Raw genomic sequence first — 26,817 nt, forward strand, 5'->3', positions numbered from 1 at the left:
AGAGAAAGACAACTATCATATGATCTCCCTGATATGAGGAAGTGGTGATGCAACATGGGGGCTTAAGTGGGTAGGAGAAGAATAAATGAAACAAGATGGGATTGGGAGGGAGACAAACCATAAGTGACTTTTAATCTCACAAAACAAACTGAGGGTTGCTGGGGGGAGGGGGTTTGGGAGAAGGAGGTGGGATTATGGACATTGGGGAGGGTATGTGCTTTGGTGAGTACTGTGAAGTGTGTAAACCTGGTGATTCACAGACCTGTACCCCTGGGGATAGAGTATTATGCCTCCATCAGAAAGGATGAATACCCAACTTTTGTAGCAACATGGACGGGACTCGAAGAGATTATGCTGAGTGAAATAAGTCAAGCAGAGAGAGTCAATTATCATATGGTTTCACTTATTTGTGGAGCATAACAAATAGCATGGAGGACATGGGGACTTAGAGTGGAGAAGGGAGTTGGGGGAAATTGGAAGGGGAGGTGAACCATGAGAGACTATGGACTCTGAAAAACAATCTGAGGGTTTTGAAGGGACGGGGGGTGGGAGGTTGGGGTACCAGGTGGTGGGTATTATAGAGGGCACGGATTGCATGGAGCACAGGGTGTGGTGCAAAAATAATGAATACTGTTATGCTGGAAATAAAAAAAAAAAAACACTGAAAAAAAAACAAAAAACAAAACAAAACAAAACAAAACAAAAAAAAAAAAAGAAAAAACAAAACAAAACAAAACAATGCCCCCATCATTATGTAATCAAAGTAGTACAATTTGTTTATTGAGCAGTAAAAAAAAAAAAAAAAAGTAAAAGCACAAAATTCAAAAGATACAAATGGGTAAAGAAATATTTACTAGATATTATTATAGAGTTGCACAGGGGCATCTAAGAATATTATTTGCACCATAATTTGCAGTAGCACATTAGAGCAAACAATATAGGTTGGTTAACACGGTGCTGTGATCAGAGGCTGCTATGCAGGTTTTAATAGGAGGCAGCTCTAGAAGTACAAACATGGAGTGATCTCCACAATATATGAGAGGAAACAAAAGCTACGTGTATAACAGTTTATATTACAGACCACCATCTGTGCTAATCAAAAAAGGAAAATTCACCCATAGGTACACCTATGTAAATGCTTCTACTTAAATGTCTCAGGATCATACAAGAAGCTAATTGCTTCTGGCATGGGTTCCTTGGTGCTGTAGGACTGGGATGGCATAGTTTTCACTGAATACCCTTTGGTACCTTTGTTATTGAGCCACGTAAGGTCATCACCTAGCAAAACAATCTTAAGCGATCGGTATGCCTCCTTTTTTGAATTGTTTGCTTATCCTTTCTTTTTTTGGGAAATTTTGGTCCTATTCTTTCATATTGACTTTGAAGAATGTCTGTAGATTAAGAAAGTTATCTAATTTTCTATCAGATAAGTTGTAGATATTTTAAATTTTTGTTTCATTTATATCTTTGTCTAGATTTTTGCCTTGTAGAATTTATAACTTTTCATACGGTCAAAGATATCGATACAGTCGATCACTCACAGGTTCCATATTTGCATATTCACCTACTTGATAAAGTCTATGACCACCCCCCCCCCCCCCCGCCCACGTCAGTGCTCAAACACTTGGACAGTGGTTCACCGACAAGCCTGTTGACACAGCAGCAACCAGTCTGGAAAAATCCGAGTTGCCTGAGGTGCCTGACTCGTGTCTTATTTCGGTTCTCATCCTATCAACAAGGACCCTCTACATAGTCTATTTAGTGCCACAGTTTTTGCATTTTTGTGCTTTGTGTTAGTGACGTCATGGTTTTGGATGGTCCCTGGGTATAGGGCTCAAGCGCTGCGAGGGGTTCCTAAGCCCAGGATGGCGATGACAAGCTTAATGGACAAGATATGTGTGCTCTGGAAACTCTGTTCAGGCATGAGTGCTGGTGTGTTGGCCTTGAGTTCAGTGTTAAAGATCATACTATATAGTCATGGTGTGTCTTTAAGTAGACAGAAGCATGAAACAAGGATAGGTGTTGATCATTGACAAGAATGCTGTGACCAGAGACTCACAGGAACCTGAGCCTGCATTTGCTCTAGGGACGGTAATTCAGAATTCACGAAGTTAATGTTCATGGCAATTTTATCAACTTAACCTAGGGACTATGAATAATGACAGTTGTCTTCTATGATTTCTGACTTTCCTTGGTGTTACACAAAGAAGGGGTTTTTGCCTCTGAGGATATTTTTAAAAATGATCTAGTCAGTCATCTAGTCCTATAACAATTTTGTTTTCTCATACTTAAATCTTGCTTCATTTGGATTTTGGGGGGTAAGGCATGAGAAAGCATGTAATTATACTGTTGTCCCAAAGCTACTTATGGAATGGCTCCTTTTCCTCCTAACTGATTTTAAGATTCTGGCACTTTGCTGACCTTGTGGGTGGTAAGAGCTCCAAGTTCACTGTTCTTCTGAAACCACAGTTAATTTTTAAAAGTTGACATGAGGAAGTGGTGATGCAACATGGGGCTTAAGTGGGTAGGAGAAGAATCAATGAAACAAGATGGGATTGGGAGGGAGACAAACCATAAGTGACTCTTAATCTCACAAAACAAACTGAGGGTTGCCGGGGGGAGGGGGGTTGGCAGAAGGGGGGTGGGGTTATGGACATTGGGGAGGGTATGTGCTTTGGTGACTGCTGTGAAGTGTGTAAACCTGGCGATTCACAGACCTGTACCCCTGGGGATAAAAATATATGTTTATAAAAAATAAAAAATAAAAAAAAAAAGTTGACATGATAGAAACAGTTTTCAAAGTCTCTCTCTTTCTACATGACCTGTTCCCCTTTCCCGGATCTCCCCCTACTCATACCATCTTTAGTTTGCTAAAAGCCATGGGCACACATCTGTTTCTCTTACTAATATTTAGAGTAAATGTTTAGAGTAAAGGTCAAATCAGATGGGATTGGTAACTGCAGATTTAGGACTCTCCTGGGCACAGTCTGTATGCGGTTGCTGGAAAGCAGTTTTGGGAGGCTGTGCCTTCAGTTGGAATCCTATAATTTCTCACAACTTACTCTTAGATCTACTGGATTGTGGCTTACCACTTCTTGATTCAGAAAGGTACTGAGCCAAAGTCCTCCAGACAAATCTGTGATTATGAAGCTATGATCTAATTAAAGATAGGCTCTAATAAGGAAAGACCTAGAGAAGCATTAAGGGAAAGGATCTATGAGACTAATAAGAGGTTAGGGGACCTCTCGTGTCATCCCACAATTCTGGCTCTTCTGTAGAAGACACGAGAGCCCATAAAGGTGAGCCACCAAATGTTATTTACAAATGTGAATGTTTCCAAATTTTAAATGGTCAGTTTCGCCCGCAGTCATTTCAGTGATGATTTATTCATTCAATGCCAGGTCAGTTTCATTGGAAGATGTGCACAGAGGCTCCTGAAAAGGTCGCCATTGTGTAAATGTAGATACCAGAAAGTTTCCTACTTCCTGACTTGATGAATTTCTGCTATAAGGTTGACTAGTCTAAGTACTGGCAGGCCAAGCATGCACTTTCAGGCTTCTGGTTAGACCAGAAGTGTAAAACGCATCTGAAAAGGAAAGGTACAATAGAATATATTTCCAACCACACGGCACAAGCCCGGATTACCTATGTCAGCGATGAGGCTGCCGGGCTTCTGCTCCTGGAGGAACTGGCGGACACGAGGCCAAGCTTTGCTCTGCAGGTCACCGAAGTAAGGTGCGGTGCTCTCATACACATCATGCACGTGCTGCTTCTCCAGCTGGGCAGCCTCATGATCCATCCTGGGAGTGGGACCAGCCCAAGAAATGCAGGTCAGAGACAGCTGATGGGGATGTGCATTTCCTAAAGTTGGAAACCTACAAGCGTCCAGGTTGTACTCTCCTTACACTCTCTTGTACACTGCAGAGGACAAAACCTGCACCGTAAACCCACCATAATTGTCCAAAGACTAGCAAATGCACAGTTATTATCTTCAGATCTTTGAAAATAATGGTTTGTAAACGAGCCAGTCACCGTAACTTTCTGCGCAAGATCAATTCTTCATTTTGGAAGCACAGATAAAAGGCTTACCAAATCGTTCTCTCTGGATAGAATCATTCTGTCTAATGCTAAATATGTTTTAAAGTTTTATAACAGGTAGCTCTTCACTCCAATCCAATCACAAAGCCCTATCGATTCTACCTTTTTAATGTTTTTGGATTGCAACTATTTCTCTATTTCCGTACTGATTCTGCTTTAGACAAGGTGCTCATCTCCTGCCTGAATTACTTCCACAGTCTGTTAACAGGGTTTTTGTTTGTTTGTTTTATTCCCCTTCAATCCCTTTCCTTCACTTACGCCACAACTGGTTTTCTGAAACAGAAATCGAATTGTGTTGCTTCTCATTTTCAGAGGCATTTTCTAGCTTGTCCAATCAAGTTCAGGTGTCTCAGAAGGGTGGACAAGGCTCTTTCTGATCTGTCCTTAACTGAACTCTTGAAGCCATTTCTCACCACCGTTCCCCCCACTGATGAGCTGTTCCATTCAGTGAACCCTGGTCTCTCCCGTGTGACATGTTCTCTCCCGGATCCAGGGGCCTGAACAGACGCTGTGCTTTACCTGGCTAACTTCTGTTCATTCTCAACACACACATTGCCTCTTCCAGAAAGCCTTGTTTGACCTCTCATGCAGGATTAGGCAATCAGAAAGGAGTGGGAAAATGTAAAAGTATTCTTAGAGGCCTCTGCTATTTGGGGTTTAATCTTTTAATTATTCTCTTGAGGCCTGTCAGTGGAGAGTATCCCAGGGAAGTGGCCAGGGGTCCAGGGTGTGGCTTTTTACCAATCAATATTACAGTTTTGTTTTTTTTTTAATTTTTAAAAAATTTCAGTGTTCCAGAATTCATTATTTATGCACCACACCCAGTGCTCCATTTTTAATTTTTAAAAAGGATTTTATTTATTTATTTGACAGAGAGAGATCACAAGTACGCAGAGAGGCAGGCGGCGGTGTGGGGGGAGCAGACTCCCTGCCAAGCAGAAGGCCTGATGCGGGGCTCAATCCCAGGACCCTGAGATCATGATCCAAGCTGAAGGCAGAGGATTAATCCAATGAGACACCCAGGTGCCCCCAAAGTATTTTCAATCATTTAAGGGCCCTACTGCCCCTTGTATACTCCTGTGCATCTCATGCATACCTTAACAGATCCAAAGGGCTACAATAGTTTATTTGGTATTTTCCTCTAGCGGTGGCAGGAAGATCCTAGAGATCAAGGGCTTGTCTTATTTAAAGTTGAATCCCCTGGAGCTGGCACACAGCAGACCATCAATAAACGAACCAACAAACATAACCAGAAAAGAATTTAATCCTGAGTACAGAAGGTGGCGCTGGCTTTTCGAGAAGAGGGAGTGACCCTGGGGAGTGTGGGAAGAAAGGGACTTTCCACTCACAAGCTGGCAGATGAGAGAGCCACAGGAGAAGGGCATAGTCTGCAGACAGCCCCTGTGTGCCTCTGCCCACCCTCCATCCGCTCACCACCCCCACCCTGGAAAGCAGGAAGCCCTTGAGTAAGATGCTGCCTCATTAGGAACTACAAAGTGCCTTTCCCTTCTTACTCCCCCTTGCATTTAAGAAATATCTTGTGGAGAGATGCTTTGAGACTACATAAATATCCTGTTTCTCAGAGTCTCGTCAGCTAATTTTAGCATCCTATCCCTCCGTGATTCTTGCCCAAAACAGTTAGTACTACAGTCATCACCAAATGATGATATTCTAATTCCATCATTCTTTCTCTTGCAAGGAGGAGCAGTTCAGGATTTACTCTTAAGAAAACAAATTAGCAGTAGGCTCTCCTTAATTACCATGGACCTGCCCACAGCCCCTGCAAAAAATCTGGCAAACTCCTAACAAGAGTACACATCTCATCTGTGAGGCCTGACACAACTTCCACCCAAACTGGAAACAGCTTATGTTGCTCCCTCAACTGCAATTTACAAAGTAAACATACGGCTGTCTATAACTGCCTCCACAGCAGAAAGACCCAAACATGGAGTGCCTTTCTTTTTAATCAAAATCTCCATAAACTTAAGTCTCTTTAACATTTTTCCCCTGGAGGAATCAAATCAAGCAAGGCTATTTTGAGGAACCCCAGAACAAATACATTTAGCTTTCTTGTATTTGCACACGTTAAGTGGCAAACAACATAAACTCGATTATCTTCAATAGGCTGCAGCTATAAGCTCAGAATTTGTAGTATCTGAACAGCACCCTTTGGAGACTTTCCTCTAAGTCTTCTCCCAAATTGCTTAGCCTCTACAGTAAACAAAGAGCTATTTTAAAGTGTGTGAACAACAGAAATCCATTTTGTTTTTACTGTATTTTACAGTTAAGATTATATACTGCAGAGTAAAGACCTGACTGTGAAACTGATTTGTAGAGTCGGGGCTCTCCTATATGACATTTTTTTAACACTGGATTTAAATTTCCTGTAATATTTTTCATGTGGATTTTATACATAGAGGAGAATTCCTTGCAAATCCTTGCGAATGAGGTAATGTGATTAAGTGAGTGAGATTAGTACTAAAACACGTGGTTCAAGGGGAAGCTAGGGAGATACGGTTTCGTTCAGCCAGGCTCCTTAACCTGTGTGCTGTCAAACTCTAGGCCCTTGTCGCTAACTGATGCCTTGCTGGTGAGTCAGAAGAGAAGGCAAAATAATTTGAAAGGTAAGGAGAAGACAGAGGAAGTGGACCACTGAAAATTCAAAGAACTGATTTGGGTCTTACTTTAAGTGCCACGGGAAGTAGAAAGTTCTCGTTGGTGGATGGGTTGGGGGTGGGTAACATGATTGGATTTACAATATTTACAGTTTTAAAAGACTGCCCTTGGCGTATCTAATTCTAAGGAGATTAGAGTAGCTATTATTTGTATTTGTCCAACCACGTTCAGAAGTGCCCTCATTCTGATCATTTTTATCTTGTCCTGCCTGGATGGACATGTGACCCAGGCATGGCCGATCATGGTATCGTATCCCTGGACACAATCATTGGTCCAAGGTGGGCAGGTGATACAAGGCGGGCCAATTAGAGGCCTTCCTGGAGTGATCTCCAGGTGGAGCTAAAGAACCAGTGGCGTTGGGACACCTGGTTGGCTTGGTCACTGAAGTGTCCAACTCTTGATTTCAGCTCAGGTTCCAATCTCAGGGCCAGGGCATTGAGCCCCCAACATGGAGCCTTCTAAAGATTCTCCCTTTCCCTCTGCGCCTCCCTGACCCACTCCCACTCTCACACACACTCTCTCCCTCCCTCTTAAAATAAATACATTAAAAAACAAATCAAAACAAAACAAAACCAGTGGCCTTGTGTCTGGCATCCCAGAGCTAGAGAGATGTGACGGTCAGGCTGCCTGTGGCTACATTTCCCCCATGCGGAGAAGAGCTGACTTTAGGTGAAAGAGAATGAAGTCAGGCAAAGCAAACGGATGAGAGACGAACACAGAGAGGAAAGGGAAACATGGCACGTGTAAAGTCCCGGTTCTACTCCCTGAGACTTTGGCTGAGACTTTGGGGGCTGCTCCTTATCTTCCTCACCTTGGAGTCCATCAGTTCCCCTTTGCACTCACACTTGTTGGTGTTTCTGACCTGACCACGACAAGCGTCCTCTCTAACCCAGCCTTACTTCTTACACTAAGAGCTTTGGTTTTTGTTCTGTGTCTAGCCTGTATTCCTTGGAAAATGGGAGAGGCAAGAGAGTGATAGGAAACTAACAAAAGAGGTCAGTGGCCTGATGTGTTTCCCATGGATAGAGGAACAAAAACAAGGATCTCAGCAATTTTTTCTAGCAACAGGGTCATCATTAAGAAGTCTCAAATATTTGGTTGTCTTGTTCTGGGCATGTGATTAAGAAAACACTTCTCCACCCAACTTCATTCTGGGAAAGCCTGGATGTTGGCCATTAAATATGAGCAGGAAAACAAACAAACAAACAAAAACAAAACAAAACAAAAAAAAATGTGGATTGGGTCTGGGCAGAAGCTTTAGGACGAGCATGTAGCCCCAGCACCATTTTCCATGTCTCTGCAAAATCATGGAAAAAGCTACGTAGATCCCCAAGCAACTGCTCTTGATGGACACACAGCATATTTTTGAGCCAAAAAAAAAAAAAAGGGAATAAACAGCTCACCTAAGAAATGTTGAATAGGTAATGAAAAAGTAAAACCTATCAGTCATATTCTATGAGGAGGTACTATGTGAGTGTGTCTTTTTTTTTTTTCTTCATAAAATTGACATTTTCTCTTTACTACAGATGTAACAAAACTGGGAGAAAACGGAATTCAGTATTGTATCCTGCCTTTTAAAACTTGATGTTGTGAGCGACAGAGCAACTTTTGCCTGTGGTTTTCTCCAGACTTCTCACATAAATGTAACTTCCTTCACCCCTAAATTCCATAGGACCTGAAATGTTTCATAGTCTACAAAGTATTATAATGACTTAAGCAATTATTTAAGTAATTCTACTTAATCTACTTAATTCCTGACAGTTTCTGATTGCTTAGGAAACAACATTAAATATGCATCTTTGGTCAGCCCATGGTATCTAGCATTAGTCTTAAATATAACAGCACTAACCATGTTTAATGAGTAAATTGAAAAATGAAAATCCAGGAAAATTAACAATATTTTTAAATTATTTTATTGTTAACAGTTTAGGTAAAATTGAAGTATAACAAACTGCACATATTTAATGTGTGCTGTTTCCTAAGTTTTCTACATATGCACATGGGGAACCACAAGACAATTACTATAATGAATGTAGCCATCACCCATAAAGTTTCCTTATGCCCGTCTGTAAGCCTGCAGTCTTTCTTAATGCCATGTTCCTGGGCAAAGAAACAAGGAGAGTTGGTGCACATTGAGACATGTCCAACACCCACAATTTCAAATGTAACTTTGAGATTTGAAGTGGGTGCCAAAAAATGGACTGCTCTTAATGACCATTGTAAAACTATGCCTATCACATGCATATATAAATAGTAGAAACATTCAGAGGACCTGAAAAGGCCTTCTGAGAAAATATTTTCTTAGTAGCTTATCAAGGAGATGAGACACTGCACTTGACCCACAGAGAGCAAAGAGGACTCTTAGAGGCCTTGTTTTGTCCCCTCGAGTGTCTCCTTGTCCCCAGGGAGGGGTCACCATAACCGCATATTCCCAGGACAGTTCCTATAGTAACCACTCCTAGAAGGGAGCTCAGAGATGGGGAGAAGAGGTTCTAAGCTCACAGCCCAGTCACCAGAAGGGATTTGTCTTTTGTTTGTGATGGGAGTTTCTTTCTACACAATTATTTTCTCTCTGATCAGTCCTTCATGTTCTGGCTCAATGGAAAACATACTCATTTGTTTTCTTATTTAATTCTGTCTGCAGATATCTACTGGTGACATTTCTGAATTACACCCTTTTGCTGTGAGGTAAAACAATAGAGCTTTTAGAGGAAAAAGAGAGCTTCTATTTGGCCTTGAGGTAGGTTAAGATTTCTCAAACAGGTCCTAGAAAGAACTAACCATAAAAGGGAAAATAAATAAATTGGACTATTAAAATTAAGACATCACAGGGCACCTGGGTGGTTCAGTCTGTTAAGTGTCTGACTCTCGGTTTTGGCTCAGGTCATGATCTCAGGGTCATGAGATCGAGCCCTGCATCAGGGCTCTGTGCTGAGTGTAGAGCCTGCTTAAGATTCTCTCTCCTTCTGCCCCACCTGTCCCCCACCCCACCACTCACACTCCTCTCTCTCTCATTCCCTCAAATAAATACATGAATAAAATCTTTAAAAATAAATTAAATTAAGACATCAGTAGGAGAGTGAAAATTCAACCCATAGGATGTAAAAAGATAGTCACACTACATACATCTGACAAAGAATTTATATCCAGAATATAAAGATTTCTTCCACATCATTAAGCAAGAGACAAACAACCCAATATAAAAAAGGACAAAAAATCCACAGAACTGCACAGTGGGCAGGAGATGAACAGGAAATATATGAAAACGTGCTCATCTTCATTCACATCAGACAACTGCGGATTAAAACCACAGTGTGATACCACACTCTAAGTGAGAGAACAGCTAACAGGAAAAACACAGAAGATACCAGGTACGGGTGAGAACATGGACCTGCCAGAATTAGAATACGCTGCTAGTAGAAGTGTAAATCATGTCAGCCAGTTTGGAAGACTGTTTGGCAAGTGACAACTAAAGCCAAATATATGCACATCCTGTGGCCCAGAGATTGTACTCTTTATGTATGTGTATATATATCCAAAAGAAATGCCCATGAATGTTCCCCAAAAGACAGTCTAGAATTTCCACAGTAGCACTCTTCAAAATGGCACTAGCCTGGAAACCATGCATTATGTCTATATCAATAGTCCGTCATCAATAGAACAATCAAATAGATTGCCATGGATTCATATGAAGAAATACTGGAGAGTAATAAGAATGAAAAAGTCTGCGACTGTATGCAATGAGATGGCTCAGTCTCCTAAATATAATGTGAAAAGAGAAAGACACAAAAGAATACAGAGTGTAGGATTCCATTTATGCAAAGTACAGAAACAGGTAAAACAATCTGTGCAATTAGAAGTCAAATCGTGGTTACCTGGGGGTGTGGTAATAGCAAAGGAGCAGGGAAAGCACCATTCCGGGTGTGGGTAATATTCTACTTCTTGATCTGGGTTCTGGTTACACAAGTGTGCTTATTTTGTGAAAATTCACCTAAGAGTACACTTATATGTACTTCCCTGTATATTTCAATGTAAGAAAATTCTTTCACTTTCAGACAGTTGTCTTGCTATGAAGTTTAAAGCATTTTAAAACTCCAAGCTGAGCAGAATATCCTTTCTCAGCTGTGTTCTGCCATTGCCAGGATGAATGAATGTCACTCAGTTAGTGCCTCCTGAGGGAGACCTAGAAACTGGAGATCACTAGGGTCGAAGATGAGTTAGGATACTATGTTGAGGCAGTATTCCCATGAAATTAGATTATGTAATAATATATAGGAAACTGTTGAAAGAGTTTTTAGGTCAGAAATTTAAGGACAAAATTTAAGGATTTCCTTTCCTCTTTTTTCTTGGAATAAAACTATAAAACTTTCGACGAACATAAAAAAGACCTGAACAAACAGAGATAAACCCAATGCTTGGGATGTGGACCCAACTTGACTTCAACAACCACACACTTAAAAACTGATTCACAAATAACCCTTAAGGACATGGCATAGGGAAATTTTCTGAGGATTTTGTACTAATTTAAATAAGATAACAAACATTTCATGCCAGGTTATCCAGTAACCAGTGAAGAATAAAGTCCATTTGCCCTCAGTAAAGGTGTCATATTAGGGCAGCAGGTCAGTGACTAATTGGTCTGCTTCAAGAAAAGAAAGTTACTTTACCAACTCAAGATTCATGTGCTTACTAGATAACTGAATAGCTTTACCTAAATATTCAATGTGAAATTAAGGATGAATTTTGTTAGCTCCAGCCTCCAAGAAGCACAGCTACAATGATATAAGAGGATTGTAGATCTCAGTAAATGGATGGGGACAGATATTATGTAAAGAATCCGGGAAAGATGCTGCCTTAGCCTTAGCTTATAACAGCATGTGGGTCCTTTTCTTAATTACAGTCATTCTCTATTTACTTTGTTGTTCTACCGTTACCCATTAAGACAATTCTGGGATATGTCAGTGCCTTGTTCAACATGTTTGGACAAACTTAAATTTCCTGATTTATTACTCCTATGCTGATCAGCTGGAAGGTTTAGCTAGCTGTCGATGAGGCTATCTGCAAGGGCACTTACTGGAAAAACCTGCTGAGCTTATGGGAGAATAAAACCCTTCAGAATGATTTCACAATATTAATAAGCCTTAGAAGCAAGGGAACAGCAATTTGGAGCCTAACTGATAGGTGGACAGTTAATCTCCTGCACAACACAGTTGTAATAGAAGAAACAGAAGAAACAAAGAAGGAGACAAAAATATGTGCCAATACAGTTTTTCTTTTCTTTAAGATTCTATTTATTTATTTGAGAGGGAGAGAGCAGGGGGAGGGACAGAGGGAGAGGGACAAGCAAACTCCACGCTGAGTGTGGAGCCTGATGCAGGGCTCAAACCCATGACCCTGCGATCATGACCTGAGCTGAAATCAAGAGTCAGATGCTTAATTGACTGATCCACCCAGGTACCCCTGTAGTTTTTCTTTTTAAGGGAGCAAAATGGAATGATAAGGAAGGGGAAAGGCACTAGGGGAAGAGAAAAGAAGGAGAAAAAAATGGACAACAAATATATTTTGAAGGATTATCATGTGCTTCCTATATGTTAATGCAAAAGAAGCAAGACATAGGAAGGGGGAAAAGTAGATAAAGATCTAAGAGTCCCAACTTTATTGGGATAAAAATAAAGAAGAGATAAAATACATAGTTGTATGTTTTTATTAATTTATATCTATTCCAATTAGGGCTCAGAACTACATATTTAGATTGTAATATTCACCATTCATAGAATGCATTGCCATTAATCAATCATTAACAGAAATCAGATTTGACAACTTGTAACTGAAATTTGCTTGAAGCTTTGTATTAAAAAACTAAATTTCAAAATCACACCAAAGAAGCTTAAAAACTCTTGCTCTAGAAGTCTAGAATTGTAGTATGCTGGAGTTTAATATATTATGTTCATTTCCAGTGTAAATGGAAATTGCTAAAAAGGAAACTGTCTATGAGCCCTGCTTGCATGTAGAGTAACACATCTCCAAATGAATGCATGAGAAATTAGGATCGTCACCTTAGAACTCAATTAAATTGTACTTGTAAGAAGTATCTATTCAAAGACTGACCCAAACTGGGCAAGCCACTGTGTTTCTTAAAGCCCTTTTGGGGCATATGGATGGCGCTGTCGATTGTGTCCAACTCTTGGTTTTGGCTTAGGTTGTAATCTCAGGGTTGGGATCTCAGGGTTGTGAGACCAAGCCTCACATCGGGCCCTACACTAAGCGCAGAGTCTGTTTGAGATTCTCTTCCTGCCCCTTCTGCTTGTGTGTTCCCCCTCTCTCTTTCTCTCTCTCTCTCAAACGTAAAAGTTCTATCATAGCTAAGGCACAGAAATCAAATCACTTCAGGTCACCCGATGGGTTTGAAGGTCTGACTGCTATGAAAGGACACTAATGTGTGGAACCCAGAACATGAAGGCATGAAGTCACTGCTGAGGATAATTTCTGGTCAATATCTGTTTGTTCCTTTGTTTGTAAACAGTAAGACTTTAGTATGAAAGAGCAGAGGTAGTTGTGAAAAAATCATTTTGGAAAGCTGAGATTCTGTGAAATTGCTGATCTCTCCCCAAGCCTGAGGCCACACATATATGACCATTATTTGTATTTTAGAAATTTTAGAAATTAAATTTTATTTATTTATTTAAGTGAGAACATGTGCCCATGGAGGGGGAGGGGGAGGAGAGGGAAAGAGAGAACCCCAGGCAGACTCCCCACTCAGCATCGAGCCCCACACGGGGCTTGATCCCAGGTGCCTGATATCATGACCTGAGCTGAAATCATGAGTCAAATGCTTAACTGACTGAGCCACCCAGGCACCTCAGAGCTTAAATACTTTTTAGAAATTTCTGCTTATCCTCTCTTCTTTTGAGGAGCTGCCCACCTCAGACTCCATTGATGCCGGGGCTGCTGGTCACATAGGCAAAGGCGGTTGACATATAATCCAATCTGGGACAGTCATTCTCTCTCCCCTGAGAAACTGGTAAGAGGTAGTTGGAACCCAGTTCCTAATTGCACAAGTCAAAGATGCTCAAGTCTTCCAACTGTTGCCTTTCCTGGGGTTTGGCTTGTAGCTCTTTCTTCTGTCAGCTCCTTAGTACATTGCCAACAAATCCCTCCTTCTTGCCTGAGGAGGAGTTTGTTTTGATGTTTGCTGCCAACAGACTTTATGAACAGACTTAGATGGGTCTTTGCAACCACGGCACCCGCCTCAGGGGGTGTCACAGCGGGCGCACCGCGTTGTGGCCACCAGAGTTCCCGATAGGACTTGCCACAAATAGACAAAAAGACCCTTGCTCAAGCTGGATGGCGCTAAAACATGCTGGGATGGCAGCATCTTCTGGGAACCAGCGCTAGCCCAGAGGTCAGAGTTGTGATGCTACCACTGCCATCTTTGTCGTCTCTCCGCCTTTCTTTTTGCACTGCCACAACCTGGTATCTGAGCTGTTGTTACAAGTTCCGCTCATTCTGCCCCGCCCCCTGGCCTTCCTCCCACTCCCCACATCTTCTCTATCCTTAAGGCTGCGAGTTTGCACCATCCTTCCGCCATTAACCATCGCTTGCCGGAGACACGGTACGTCCCTGTGGTAAAAGGGGACAGCAGGGGCTACACAGTATGCGTGTTACTCCTGGCTTGATGGTGGTTTGTCATTTTCCCTCCGTGAGCTCAAGAAAAGCAATCTAGAATCTCTGCTTCATGCCAATCCTGGATAATTTTCCAGATAACGGAGAAAAGCCATTTAATAGTGTTGAAAGCCTCCCAGGGGTCTCTATTCTCTGTGGGAAGAAGCTTGTACTCCCCGGTCTGGCATTCAGAGCCTTCCACAACCAGGTCCCAGTCTGTCCTAGAGCCACCGCGTCTCAAGCTTTCAGCTTCCACCTGGAGACCCCTTCTCACCCTTCTGTCAGTGGGTGTCCCACAGCTCTTCATTCGGGTTTGCCAAAGCCAGCAGACTGTCCTTTGTCATCTGAAATGCTCTATCACCTTCCCCTTCCAAAATCTTACCTGGCCTTTGAAGTCTAGCAGACTTTTTCCTCCTCCATAAAGACTTCAGGCAGAGCCATAGATATTTACCAGCCTTCCCCACTCTTCGTGTGCTCTGCGTATTTATGATCTATATCACTCTTCTCACTCTTCGGACATTTCTCCTGATCCCATCTTGAATTCTCAACTTTATATATGTGCCTAATGAGATTGGAAGCTCCTGGAGGGCAGGAACGGGACTAGGACCTTTCTTTGTCTTTGGATCATGCAAAACACAGAGCAGTCACTCAATATCTACCTGCAGAACCAACGCATCCGTGAGCCTATTGCTTAGTTCCTTCTGCAAGACAATGGTACTTAACTCCAGACAAACTGGCCCTCAAGTATGGGGTCAGAAATCGTAAATGCCCTGCTGGGACCAACAGGAAACAGGACAAGGACTGAGCTTTTCCCCAATTGTCTTTTCTATTTCATGATTTCCTGCCCCGGCAGAGGCTGTTTCACACATGTACCCCAGGCAGGCAGAGTCATATTTTTGTAACTAAAAGCAAATGTAAGCATATAAATTGTTCTCCCATTATAAATGCCACAGAGGACACAATATTAAAAAAGCAAACGTAAACTCTAAATTGTAAAGACCTACTCCATCTGCAGTTCTTTTTTTTTCCCCCTAATTAGTTTGCCAGACTGAGCTACATCACCTTGTTTTTCTGCTTAATACCCTAGGAGATTCTGATTTTTCTTTTTTAAAAAAGATTTTATTTATTTATTTGACACAAGTAGGCAGAGGCCAGGCAGAGAGAGAGGAGGAAGCAGGCTCCCTGCTAAGCAGAGAGCCCAATGCGGGGCTCAATCCCAGGACCCTGAGACCATGACCTGAGCTGAAGGCAGAGGCTTAACCCACTGAGCCACGCAGGCACCCCTCTAATTGCAATTCTAACATAACAATACAAGTTGGTCAGGACAGTTCAAAGACTTAACTACAAGATACAGGTTTTTTGGTTTTTTTACCTTTTAATCCCTGATCCTTCAAACTTAACATCTACATATTACTTTCAAGTACAGACAATACTGCAAACTTTTATAGGATAACAGCTATCACTTACCAATGCTCTTTACTAGAAAAGCATTTCGCATCTAAAAAATACTACATGCTTTCTTATAATTTGACCTCACCCCATGTAACTATTTTTAAATTCTTTTTGCCACCTTGTACAAAAATAAACTCCAACTTACTTTATATCACATTATCGTAAATTTAAAATTATCGAGATAGGGGCTAATGAGGTTTGCCCAGTGCCCCAGTGCCCTCCTGTTATTTGAATTATAGTAAAAGCTAAAAGCTACTAACCTGAGTCATCTTGTGATTACAGGAAAATTACTTCTTGCCTTTGTGAAGCACGGCAGTTTTTACCCTTGGAGAGTGACAGGTTTTGCCCATGACTTTGTCAGTGTGGAATGTAAATGAAAAGTAGTCGAGTGAAATCCACAGCGAGGTCCTTCACGTGATGACGCACTTTGCATGAGTCTCCGAAAGGAACACAGGCCCTATTCGGGAAAACATAAATGCTCAATGTCATTTTACATAAGACAAATACTGAACCAGCCACAGCTCAGGCTGACCTCTTGACCCATGTATAAATTACCCAGAGAAGAAGGGATTAGAAAGAACTGGGAATATATGGAGAATGCCAGCCGTGGTAAGAGCCATTTCTGAATTAATTCTTAAGCTTTCTATAAAATATACAGTACTTTCTCCCCAAAATTACATTGAATGATCTCATCTTGTTCCTAGAAAAATGACAAGCACTGAGGGTCAACTCTGAATCCCATGGCTTAAGGAAATGTATGCTATTTAAGACAATATTACCAAACTGCATTAAATCACGCCAGTACAATTTAACTGCTCAGTATTTGTTCATAATATCACCATCACTTTGAGACATACTGCTACTTATTCTTCGCTGTTCACATTTCTTTTCTTTTCTCATCACACAGTGGCTCTGTCATGAAACTCATCAGAAGACTTAGTTACTTTTGAAAATAGAGATGGGCCTTGTATGCCAAAGAGCACTTTGTAATGTAGAAGTCTTGGGGTATAAAATGAGATCTGGAGGAATGCCTGGTGTGATAGGAAAAGCCAACTCTCTAATACTCAGGGACCTGATTCCTTGTCTGTAAGTGAAGCAAATTACTTAATCTAGATCACAGTTCTCAACCATGTTCCCTAGTCTTCATTTTCCTTATATGTACATCTCACTGCCACAGACTGCACCTCCTACTGTAGGCAGTGGTCTCAGGATGATGGGGTGACATGCATGTGGCTTCCCCCTGCTCTTTACCCACACTAGTCTTGGTCCCCTATCTGGGGGCGCTTTGGAAAGCTTTATTTTGGGTCTTCAGAATATGTCTATACATTTAAACCTCAGTCATCTCTCAGTCGTATCAGATATATGATCTGTACCACTGAAAGCCCCAAGGGTTGACTTTTTAGGAAGAACATTTAAGAAGGGTCTTGAGAGAGCTATTTGTCGTTGGATCTCATCTTTCCTCTTATAATTTTAGAGCCTGCCTTTATCGTAGAGGAGATGATGTGGTTTACTGAGCCCTCATGCTAGTCCTGAAAAGAAATGCTCTCTACTTAGATCCATGCTTGCATACCCTGACCTAGGCCCTCCGTGGAGTGCCAACTTGGCTATGCGCCTTTCCTTCAGGCATTAGTGCCTACATCTATTAACCTTGTCCAGTGTGCCCCTGAAGATGAGTCCATCACACTAGCCAATGAAAGGAATTGTAGACAGTGCAGAAGGCATTTGTGAGCTATTTGGATGGAAGCAGGGTGGGGAAGATTTTCTGTACACCAAAATCATGCCTTTAATACCTACACGTGTAACTGACTTTCCTTACGTTTACTAAATTAGGATCCAAATATCCCCCCGCTGAAAATGTGAATTTTGTCTTCTCGCAGAAGTTGCTGGGCAAAGACAAAATAGGATAGTGTCTGTCTTTTAAAAATGTTGAATTCAGATGAGCCCTTTTATTATATTAGGCATATATCTCTGGAATAGTTAGTAGTAAAAAACTTATTTTCTGCACAGCAAAGGAAACAATCAACAGAACTAAAAGGCAACCTATGGAATGGGAGAAGGTACATATCCGATAAAGAGTTAGTATCCAAAAAATATAAAAAAGTTACATAATTCAACATCAAACCTCCAAATAATCCAATTAAAAATGGTCTGAAGACATGAACAGATCCTTCTCCAAAGAAGACATACAGATGGCCAAGAGACACAGGAAAAAATGCTCAACATCACTCATCAGCAGGGAAATACAAGTCAAAACTACAGTGGCAATCACCTCACACCTGTCGGAGTGACTAAAATAAAAAACACAGGAAACAACGGGTGTTGAGGATGATGTGGAGAAAAAGGAACCTTCTTACACTGTTGGTGGGAATCCAAACTGGTGCAGCCACTGTGGAAAACAGTAGAGAGGTTCCTCAAAAAGTGAAAATTAGCTGCCCTATAATCCAGTAATCTCATTACTGGCTATTTACCCCCAAACACCAAAACACTAATTCAAAGGGATACATACACCCCAATGTTTACAGCAGCATCACTTACAATAATAAAGATATTGAAGCCATCCAAGTATCCACTGATTTATGAATGGATAAAGAAGAGGTCACACACACACTCAGGAATATTATTCAGCCATAAAAAATAATGAAATATTATCATTTGCAATGACATGGATGGAGCTAGAGAGTATAATGTCACTCATATGTGGAATTTAAGAAACAAAACAAATGAGAAAATGGGGGGAAGAGAGACACGCCAAGAAACAGACTCTTAACTATACAGAACAAACTGATGGTTACCAGAGGGGAGGTGGGGGGGGTGAGTTAAATAAGTGACAGGGATGAAGGCGGACACTTGTCGTGATGACAGCCGGGTGATGTATGGAATTCTTGAATCACTGTATTGTACACCTGAAATTAACATAACACTGTACAATAACAATACTGGGATTAAATTTTCAGAAAATCTCCTTTGGTAATACTGTAGGCTCATATTTCCTGGCTGGGTTCACCATGAAGACAGAGAAAGATCCCAGTTAAATATTTTAGGTATGATATTTAGCGTGTAAGGCCAAATATAAGAGATATTATGTAAGGAGAAAGGATCAGATTAGCAGGACTGGGGGACCGAGGAAGAGCGTGCTGAAGAAGCAGCAGTAGGAATAATACTGCTGACATTGTAAGAGGGACCACCACCATCCTAAAACAAAATGGGAGAGACAACAAAAGGCAAACAAAATGAAACTTTGGTAATGACCAGCTATAAACTGATGAACCTTTTCTGGAATACACGTGAATATATCAAAGAAGGTTACTTAAGATTTATGCATCTGCAGGAAATAGGATAGAAGAGGGACTGGATGTTGGTAACTGACTTTGAACTGCCATGATCAGGAACAGGTTATATTCCATGTTCTGGCACGGGCTGTTTGTCCATACTCCTTATGTTCTCTGATTGCAGTGTTTTCCAGCTAGGGACAATAGAGCTTAGGATCACGATGGCTGATGTCTTTGGTGGGGGCTGCAATTTACACAGTGCTCAATAAAGGTCTATCATATACATGTGTGTAGAAAAGAGCAGAAGAATAAAAAAGATGGTCCTTTCAATGGAGCTAAGGTTCACCATCAGAAGAAATAATCAGAGGGAGGGTTCAGGGCTGGATATATTGTTTTCTTCGTGTTTGGAAGACAACAAAGTAAGATGGATATGGAGTTCCAGAGCACAGGCTGGACTAAAGATCATTTAAAAATCATTATCCTACATCTTGGCAGTTAGGACTATGGGAATGTATTAAATCAAAAGAAATTATGCAGAGTTGAGAACAGGAATAAGATTAGAACACCACGGATCCCAAATATTTAACCTCATACATCCCCTACTAGGCCACAGATGCTTTGGTAGCTACCAGAGGAGCAGAAAATGGGTGAGGTCCCTCCTCTTCAGAAGCTCCAGGCTGATAGAAGGCACAGAACAATCACTGAATAAGAGCAGCAGGAAGTAAGCCCATGATTTATTGATAAAAAGTATAGATAGCAAGCAATATTAGCTTTTATAATTTGGAGTGGCACTTTGAGTATTATTCCCTCGACGTAATGAGGCAAGTGAAACAGGATGTTCTTCTAATTAATATTCCCTATCCTACACAGAAGCCCTTAATGACACACCAGAGAGATTATAGAAGAAATGGTAAGAAAAGGAACAACTAGCTTTGCTAATTAAAATCTCATGAGCAGAACAAACTCAGGGCCTCCAAACTACATCATATGTAGTCCTAGGAGAGTATGGCGTTCTCCAGAATCCTAACAGGGTCCAAAGGTCACCCCAGAGTCAGTGTAGGTTGAAAGAAAGCAGACGACGTGAGGGAAATCTATCTTGGGACAAAGACCAAATATTCCCAAGAATACTTGGTTTTCCTTGAAAATTTTTAAAGCTTACATGTCTAAATTGACTCCATTTAGGGGCAGGATACCATCTCCACAGTCTCAGTGACGGAAATGAAGGTCCTCAAAGCCTGGGGAAGAGGGTCAGTGTGGGTAGTGGGGAGGGTGGTTACGGGAGGAGGATACAAAGAGGGAACAAAGAGCTCCCAGCACAGCAGATGATGAGATAGATCTGTTCCCGAAGGCTGCTCCTGCACAGGCAGTGAATGACTAGACCTGCTTCGTTGAGCTCTATTATGGTTTATTTTGATTTTGTAGATTAGAGACTGCCAGGAAGTCAAATATGAGATTCAAGAAAAATGAAACTATAGCACCCGGCTTCCTCCAGGCCTTTGCTGCTGGTGTCAGTTTGACAAAACCAGCTCTGGTCTGCGTTAAGATAAACGCAATATAATCTCTAGAATGGCAACTTGAAAGAAAATTGTTTTGATGCTGCAGGAGGGCAACACCAGAGGAGAAGCAGAACGTGACCCGTCTTCTTTCCTCGTAGGAAAGAAGGTTTCGGCAGGTCATGTGATAAGGAGTTCCACACTGGTCTTACTGTCAAGTGATGGTTCAAGACGGAATTGACATGAAGGCTATGGTGTCAGTATAAAACGAGATATCATCTGACGATTCTCTAAGAATAGGATAAGGGGATAAATGTGAAGATGTATTCTGCATTCATAAAAAGGTGTTTATTTACCATTGATCCAAAAGTGGTATTCATAGGGTTGTCATGAAAAAAATTGGATTATCTGAGGTTCAGGAAGAGAGTCACATGCACACATAGTACAGTAAGATCTGGACGGTCAAGCATCTTTTCCTACAGATTCGATCTGCATCTCACCGCTTATGTGCCTCCCACTCCTTCCCCACTGCCTCAGCTTTGGAGTTCCTACTCTTATGGATTTCACAGACCTCTCCCAAAAATCTCAGATGGACAATTGGAGAACCAGAGGGGCCAGCTGGTTCTTTACTTGAAGCTAGGATGGACATATACACACGCCCACACGCGCATACGTGTACACACACACACACACACACACACACACATTTTTAATGCCAATTTTATACTGTCACCATAATTGCATAGATGAATGGATAATTTACCCCCATAAAAGTTGAGAGGCCCACAATTTCAAACTAAAGAAATATCTTTAATATTGAATAATATTTAGCTTTGTGAAAAAACTGACTAAACCTCCTCTAATTTTCTCATTCCATTAGCTTGATCACAAACCAACACTGAAATAAAGGGCTGAGTTTTGGGGACCAGGTTGATACGATAGTTTCTAGACCCACCAGTCCCCCAGACTTTGTGCCCTAAATTTGTCCTCAACAGCATGGTCAAGATCACATCTCACTCCTCTTCGAACTTAAAGAGCAAGTCTGAATACCTCAGTATATCACATAAAGCTCTCCAAGATGTGACCCCAGCTTGTCCTCCAGCATTTCCCACTATGATGTTCCACTCAAAGTAGCCAGTCAGCAAACTGCTTGTTGCCATAAGGACTTGGCACCGGAACTTAAACCAATGATGGCTTCTTTCATTGAGAAGTTCTTGCTGTGATGAAGGATAAAGGAATCGGTGTAGATACTTAGCTGATTTGTGGTCCAGGACCAGCTCCTTAGTTTGTGTCATGCTGTACCTTTATGACTTGAGTTTCTCTGAATGCTTTAGACATTTGATGTCTTTATGGTTTTTGCTCATCTGTTCCCTCTGCCTGGAACTATCTTGCTCCCCTGGAATACCTGGGAGACACAATTATCTTGGAAGGGTCTCTTTGTGCCATATTCTCTATGAAGGCTCTGCTATCCCCCAGCTAGATTCACCACCTTGTGCCCTCTTGTTCCTCCCCTTGTATGACATGGATACACATCAACACCAGCACCATGGGGGCCACCATTTCACCATTTGGTCTGTCCTCACGTGGTGTTAATGAAACAAGTACATGGTATCTCAAACAACATTGCTTTGGACCAAGAAACGTACCTTACAGTGAAAGAAGTAATAAATGATGTCCTATCACTGATCTTACCATGGACCTAGAAATCGCGGGCCTTTTTAACAGTAGAATGGCCTAAGAAAGACTTACTTAAAGTCCACATGGAAACAATATCTGGTGACCACGAGATGGGGCTTGTATATATGATTCTGATCTATATGATACGTGACACTCTTTTTCTTATAAGTCCATTTTAGGAAAATGAGGTAGAAGGGAAGGGAGAATTTAGAGTGATGCCACTAATAATTATATCTAATTACTAGATATAATTATATCTAATTATTTTTAAAATATGTTCTCTCTGTTGTTATGGCTCTGGGTTTGTGGGTTGAGAGGTCCTCACACTCCAGTGATTATTATGGACACGGAGCCTTGTGTGGCAGGAGGCCTCTGAAGTGGTGTTAGTGGGTCCTGCTCAGATTGATGACTGAACCTCAGGGTTGTGATTTCTGGAGCTGCCCTAGGGTGCACTTACTTTCCAAGTCTGGTTCTCTGACTTTCTATGACCTCCATATCCTTCCAATAAATTCCTAATCAGCCAATAGATCACCAATGTCAGTTTCTGTCACTTGTCAGGAAGCATGGATCACACGGAACTGAAAAGACATTACTATACTCATTTGTTTATTTCCTCCAACTTAACTTTCAGCTCTGTATGGACAAGAACCATCCCTGCCTCATCTCTTTACCCATAATATCTCTTACTGTATCTGGCAGATTTGGTGGTGGTAGCCAATTGCCAAGGGAAGGAATGAGTGCTTCCAAATAGCTAGAAGCATCAGTTAAAATCTCTTGTTAGACTCACAACTTTTAAAAGGAAAGAGGCAAATAATAAGTCATAAATTAAAAATTTTTATTTTTAGTTGTGATAAAAACATGCAAAATAAAATTTATCATCTCAACCACTTGTTAAGTGTACAACTCAGTAGCGTTATGTACAGTCACATTGTTCTTCAACAGATCTCCAGAACGTTTTCATCCTCCAACCCTGAAACTCTATGCCCATTAAATAATAATAGTTTCCCTTTTCCCCTTCCCCAATCCCTATCAACCACCCATCATTCTAAGGGGTTAACTACTTTAGATACCTCATATAAGTGGGCTCATACAGTATTTGTCTTGTGACTGGCTTATTTCACTTAGCATAATGACCTTAAGTTTCACCTCTGGATTTCCTTCCTGTTTTCAGGTTGAACAATATTTCATTGTAGGTACACACCACGATGTTTATCCTTTCCTCTGTCGATGGCTGTTTGGGTAACTTCCACCTTTTGGGTATTGTGAACAACGCCACTAGAACATAGGCGTGCAAAAAGCTCTTCAAGATTCTGCTTTCTCTTCTTTGGATAAATACCCAGAAATGGGGTTGCTGGATCATATGATAGTTTTATTTTTAATTTTCTGAGAATCCTCCATACTGTTACCTAGAGTGGTTCTATCATTTTACACTCCTGCCGATGTGCAAGGTGCCACCTCCTCTCAATGTGCTATTTTCTGTTCTTTTTTTTTTTCTAATTTTATCTATCCTATTGGGTGTGAGGTGATGTCTCATTGTTTTTATTTACATTTCTCTACTAATTAATGATACTAAGCATTTTTTATATGCATGTTGGCCATTTTTATGCCATCTCTGGATAAATACCCATTCAAGGGGTGCCTGGGTGGCTCAGTGGATTAAAGCCTCTGCCTTCGGCTCAGGTCATGATCCCAGTGTCCTGGGATCGAGTCCTGCGTCAGGCGCTCTGCTCGGCGGAGAGCCTGCTTCCTCCTCTCTCTCTCTCTGCCTGCCTCTCTGCCTACTTGTGATCTCTGTCTGTGAAATAAATAAATAAAATCTTAAAAAAAAAACATTCAAGTCCCTTAACCATTTTTATTTTTTTTAAGATTTTATTTATTTATTTGACAGACAGATATCACAAGTAGGCAGAGAGGCAGGCAGAGAGAGAGAGAGAGGAGGAAGCAGGCTCTCCGCCGAGCAGAGCGCCTGACGCAGGGCTCGATCCCAGGACACTGGGATCATGACCTGAGCCGAAGGCAGAGGCTTCAACCCACTGAGCCACTCAGGTATCCCCCCTTGCCCATTTTAAAAGTCAGGTGATCTAGCTTGTTATTTCTTCTTCTTCTTCTTCTTCTTCTTCTTCTTCTTCTTCTTCTTTCTTTCTTTCTTTCTTTCTTTCTTTCTTTCCTTGTTGTTATTGATTTGTAGGAGCTCTTTATTTATTTTGGATATACACCTCCTATCAGATGTATGATTTTAAATACTATCTCCCATCCTGTAGGTTGCTTTTTCACTCTGTTGATTGTGTCTTTCGATGCAGAAAAGAGTGTGTCTTTTATTTTGATGTAGTTCCAGATAAGTTCTAAATTTTATCTTGGGATCTACATATATTCAACAGTTATATGTTCAACAAAATGCTTGATATCCATATGATGTAAATTGTTTGGGGGTGTGAGGAACATTCTGATTTCCATGGGCTCACACTAACCTATTTGCATTTATTATACACTCCTTCCTCCTGGAAGAAAGACAAGGGATGAACTGTTCATACTAACCTAGAAAGCAAACCTACCAGCTATATGCTGACAGCTCAACAGCTTCCATCCTGCAACTCTCTCCCCTCTCTTGCCAACCATCAATTTTCCCTTTGCTATTAAATATTTCCCATTAATATAAAAATATGCTTCAGTATCTTAAAAAAAAAACCAAAACTTTCCCTTTGCTATTAAATCTCTCCCATAAATATAAAAATATGGTTCAATATCTTTTAATGTCTCTTAAAAAAATAAAACCTTCCCAGGCATGACCACAGATCACTGTCCAGTTTAAGCCTTAATTTCCTTGCTTCCTTTTATGGCAAAATTCTTCAAACACACTGTGTCTACTCATGGGCTTCCTTCTTATTGCCCAATTTTCCACCATCATACTGATCATAAAACACTTCTTAACCCTAGAACACAGTGCTGGACCCAGCAAATGGAGTAGTCAGGGGAGCTACTTTCAGGAAAAAAAAAAAAAAAAGAAAAGCTTTGCAGCTGTTGTCCCCAATTTTTTTTTCTTTAAGTTCAATTAGCCAACCTACAGTACGCCATTCGTTTCAGATGTGGCATTCAGTAATTCACCCGTTGCGTGTAACCCCTAGTGCTCCTCACGTCACGGGCCTGTCACCCAGTTACCCCATCACCCCATCCCCTTCAGCAACCCTGTTTATTCCCTAGCGTTAAGAGTCCCTCATGGTTTTTCTGCCCCTTTTATGCAAGAAAGAGGTAAAATTCTTTTTGTTTTCCCAATAATGCGTTGGAGGGCCAGTCCCTTTCCACCAACCCCAAGTCATGGCATTGAGCACAGACTGCAACACTCTGCTTTGTGTGGTCCCCAGCCTTAGCAGAACTATCACGTGACACAAGAGGGATATGCAGGTGATGTGATGTCCCCGGAGACCTCCTCAGTGGCACTCATACTTCTATTGCTCTTGTTCTCCAGCTCGCTTTGCTCACCAACACGCTGATTTCTGAAGCGAAGGTTCCCTGCCCAGTGTAAGAGCGAGCTCCATAATTGCACTGCAGTCTGGAACTTTCCCAGCTTGGGCCCACGGTCACAGTGAAGCCAGTGGCAGGAAAGGTGGAGAGCGGTGATATTTCTTTTGGACCTCCTCCCTGGTCCAGTTTGCTTCAAAACGTCCAGTGCTAGAGTGCTCAGAGGGGTGACTGGCAAGGTGATGTGAGGGAGCCAGGAAAGTCCCTTTTTGACAGAAACTGGCACGAGCTGATGTCCATGATCTCTGGGCATGCTGGGAACCAAAGGCTGCTTCTCTATTTCACGCGGCATTTGGTGGCCTGCACGGACCACTTGCCTGGGTTCTTGTAAATCCTCATCACTGCAGACCTCTGACCTGTCATTTCCTGACAGGAGCCCACTCTTTCCCTGGCAGCTAATGATGGTTCCCAGCAGCTGACCCTGGGACAGTGCTAAGTGCCGCCACCTGCCAACGACATGTTCTCTTGACTGTTGTGTGTGAGTGAGAATACAGCACAATAAAAAAAAAAAAACAGTCAAATGCTACTTTCGAAGTAAAAAGTGAGGACAGATTACAAACAGGGTCACATAAAAAATAGATCTCAGAGCCCAAAGTTCAAGGACAGTGAAAGAACAAACTTGTCTCTTTACTAATAACAGATGTCCCCAAAAGTTAACAATTAAGTTTGCTTTTTGATTTTTTTATACAATTTTCTTACCTGGAAGAAAACCAAGTAGTTACTGGAAATATCACCAGGACAAAATTAAAGGGAGGAGATTGTTGGTATCAGTAAAGGAGCCGAGGATCTCAAGTAATTCTCTCTGTATAGACAGAAAGCCCAGATGGAAATCCAGCTATAACCCCAAGGGGAGGGACTTTGGTTTTCCTTAAGTAGGAGCACGCATCCCTGCTGACTCTCAGGGACACAGGTCAGGTGAGGCAAGCACAGGTAATAAAGGGCTTGGCGCATATCTGTCATGCCTCCGCTCTTCT

At 41.5% G+C, this 26,817-nt stretch overlaps 1 protein-coding gene across 5 annotated transcripts in view; it reads right to left on the reverse strand.

Annotated features, from left to right (window-relative positions):
• Positions 1-26,817, reverse strand: part of TRMT9B (tRNA methyltransferase 9B (putative)) — a 57,980-nt gene that overhangs the window by 14,543 nt on the left and 16,620 nt on the right. For 4 of the 5 annotated variants that reach the window (XM_032328866.1, XM_032328863.1, XM_032328865.1 and 1 more), the window contains 2 exons: positions 16,149-16,345; positions 3,646-3,800 (listed from right to left, as the gene is read on the reverse strand). In XM_032328866.1, the coding sequence (XP_032184757.1) occupies positions 3,646-3,799 (154 nt within the window). In that variant the 5' untranslated portion in view covers position 3,800; positions 16,149-16,345. The remainder of the gene's footprint in view (positions 1-3,645; positions 3,801-16,148; positions 16,346-26,817) is intronic. The other variant, XM_032328867.1, reaches the window with a different exon arrangement.

This window comes from Mustela erminea, chromosome 21 (assembly GCF_009829155.1).
Source record: "Mustela erminea isolate mMusErm1 chromosome 21, mMusErm1.Pri, whole genome shotgun sequence".
In the NCBI taxonomy this organism is placed as follows: domain Eukaryota; kingdom Metazoa; phylum Chordata; class Mammalia; order Carnivora; family Mustelidae; genus Mustela; species Mustela erminea.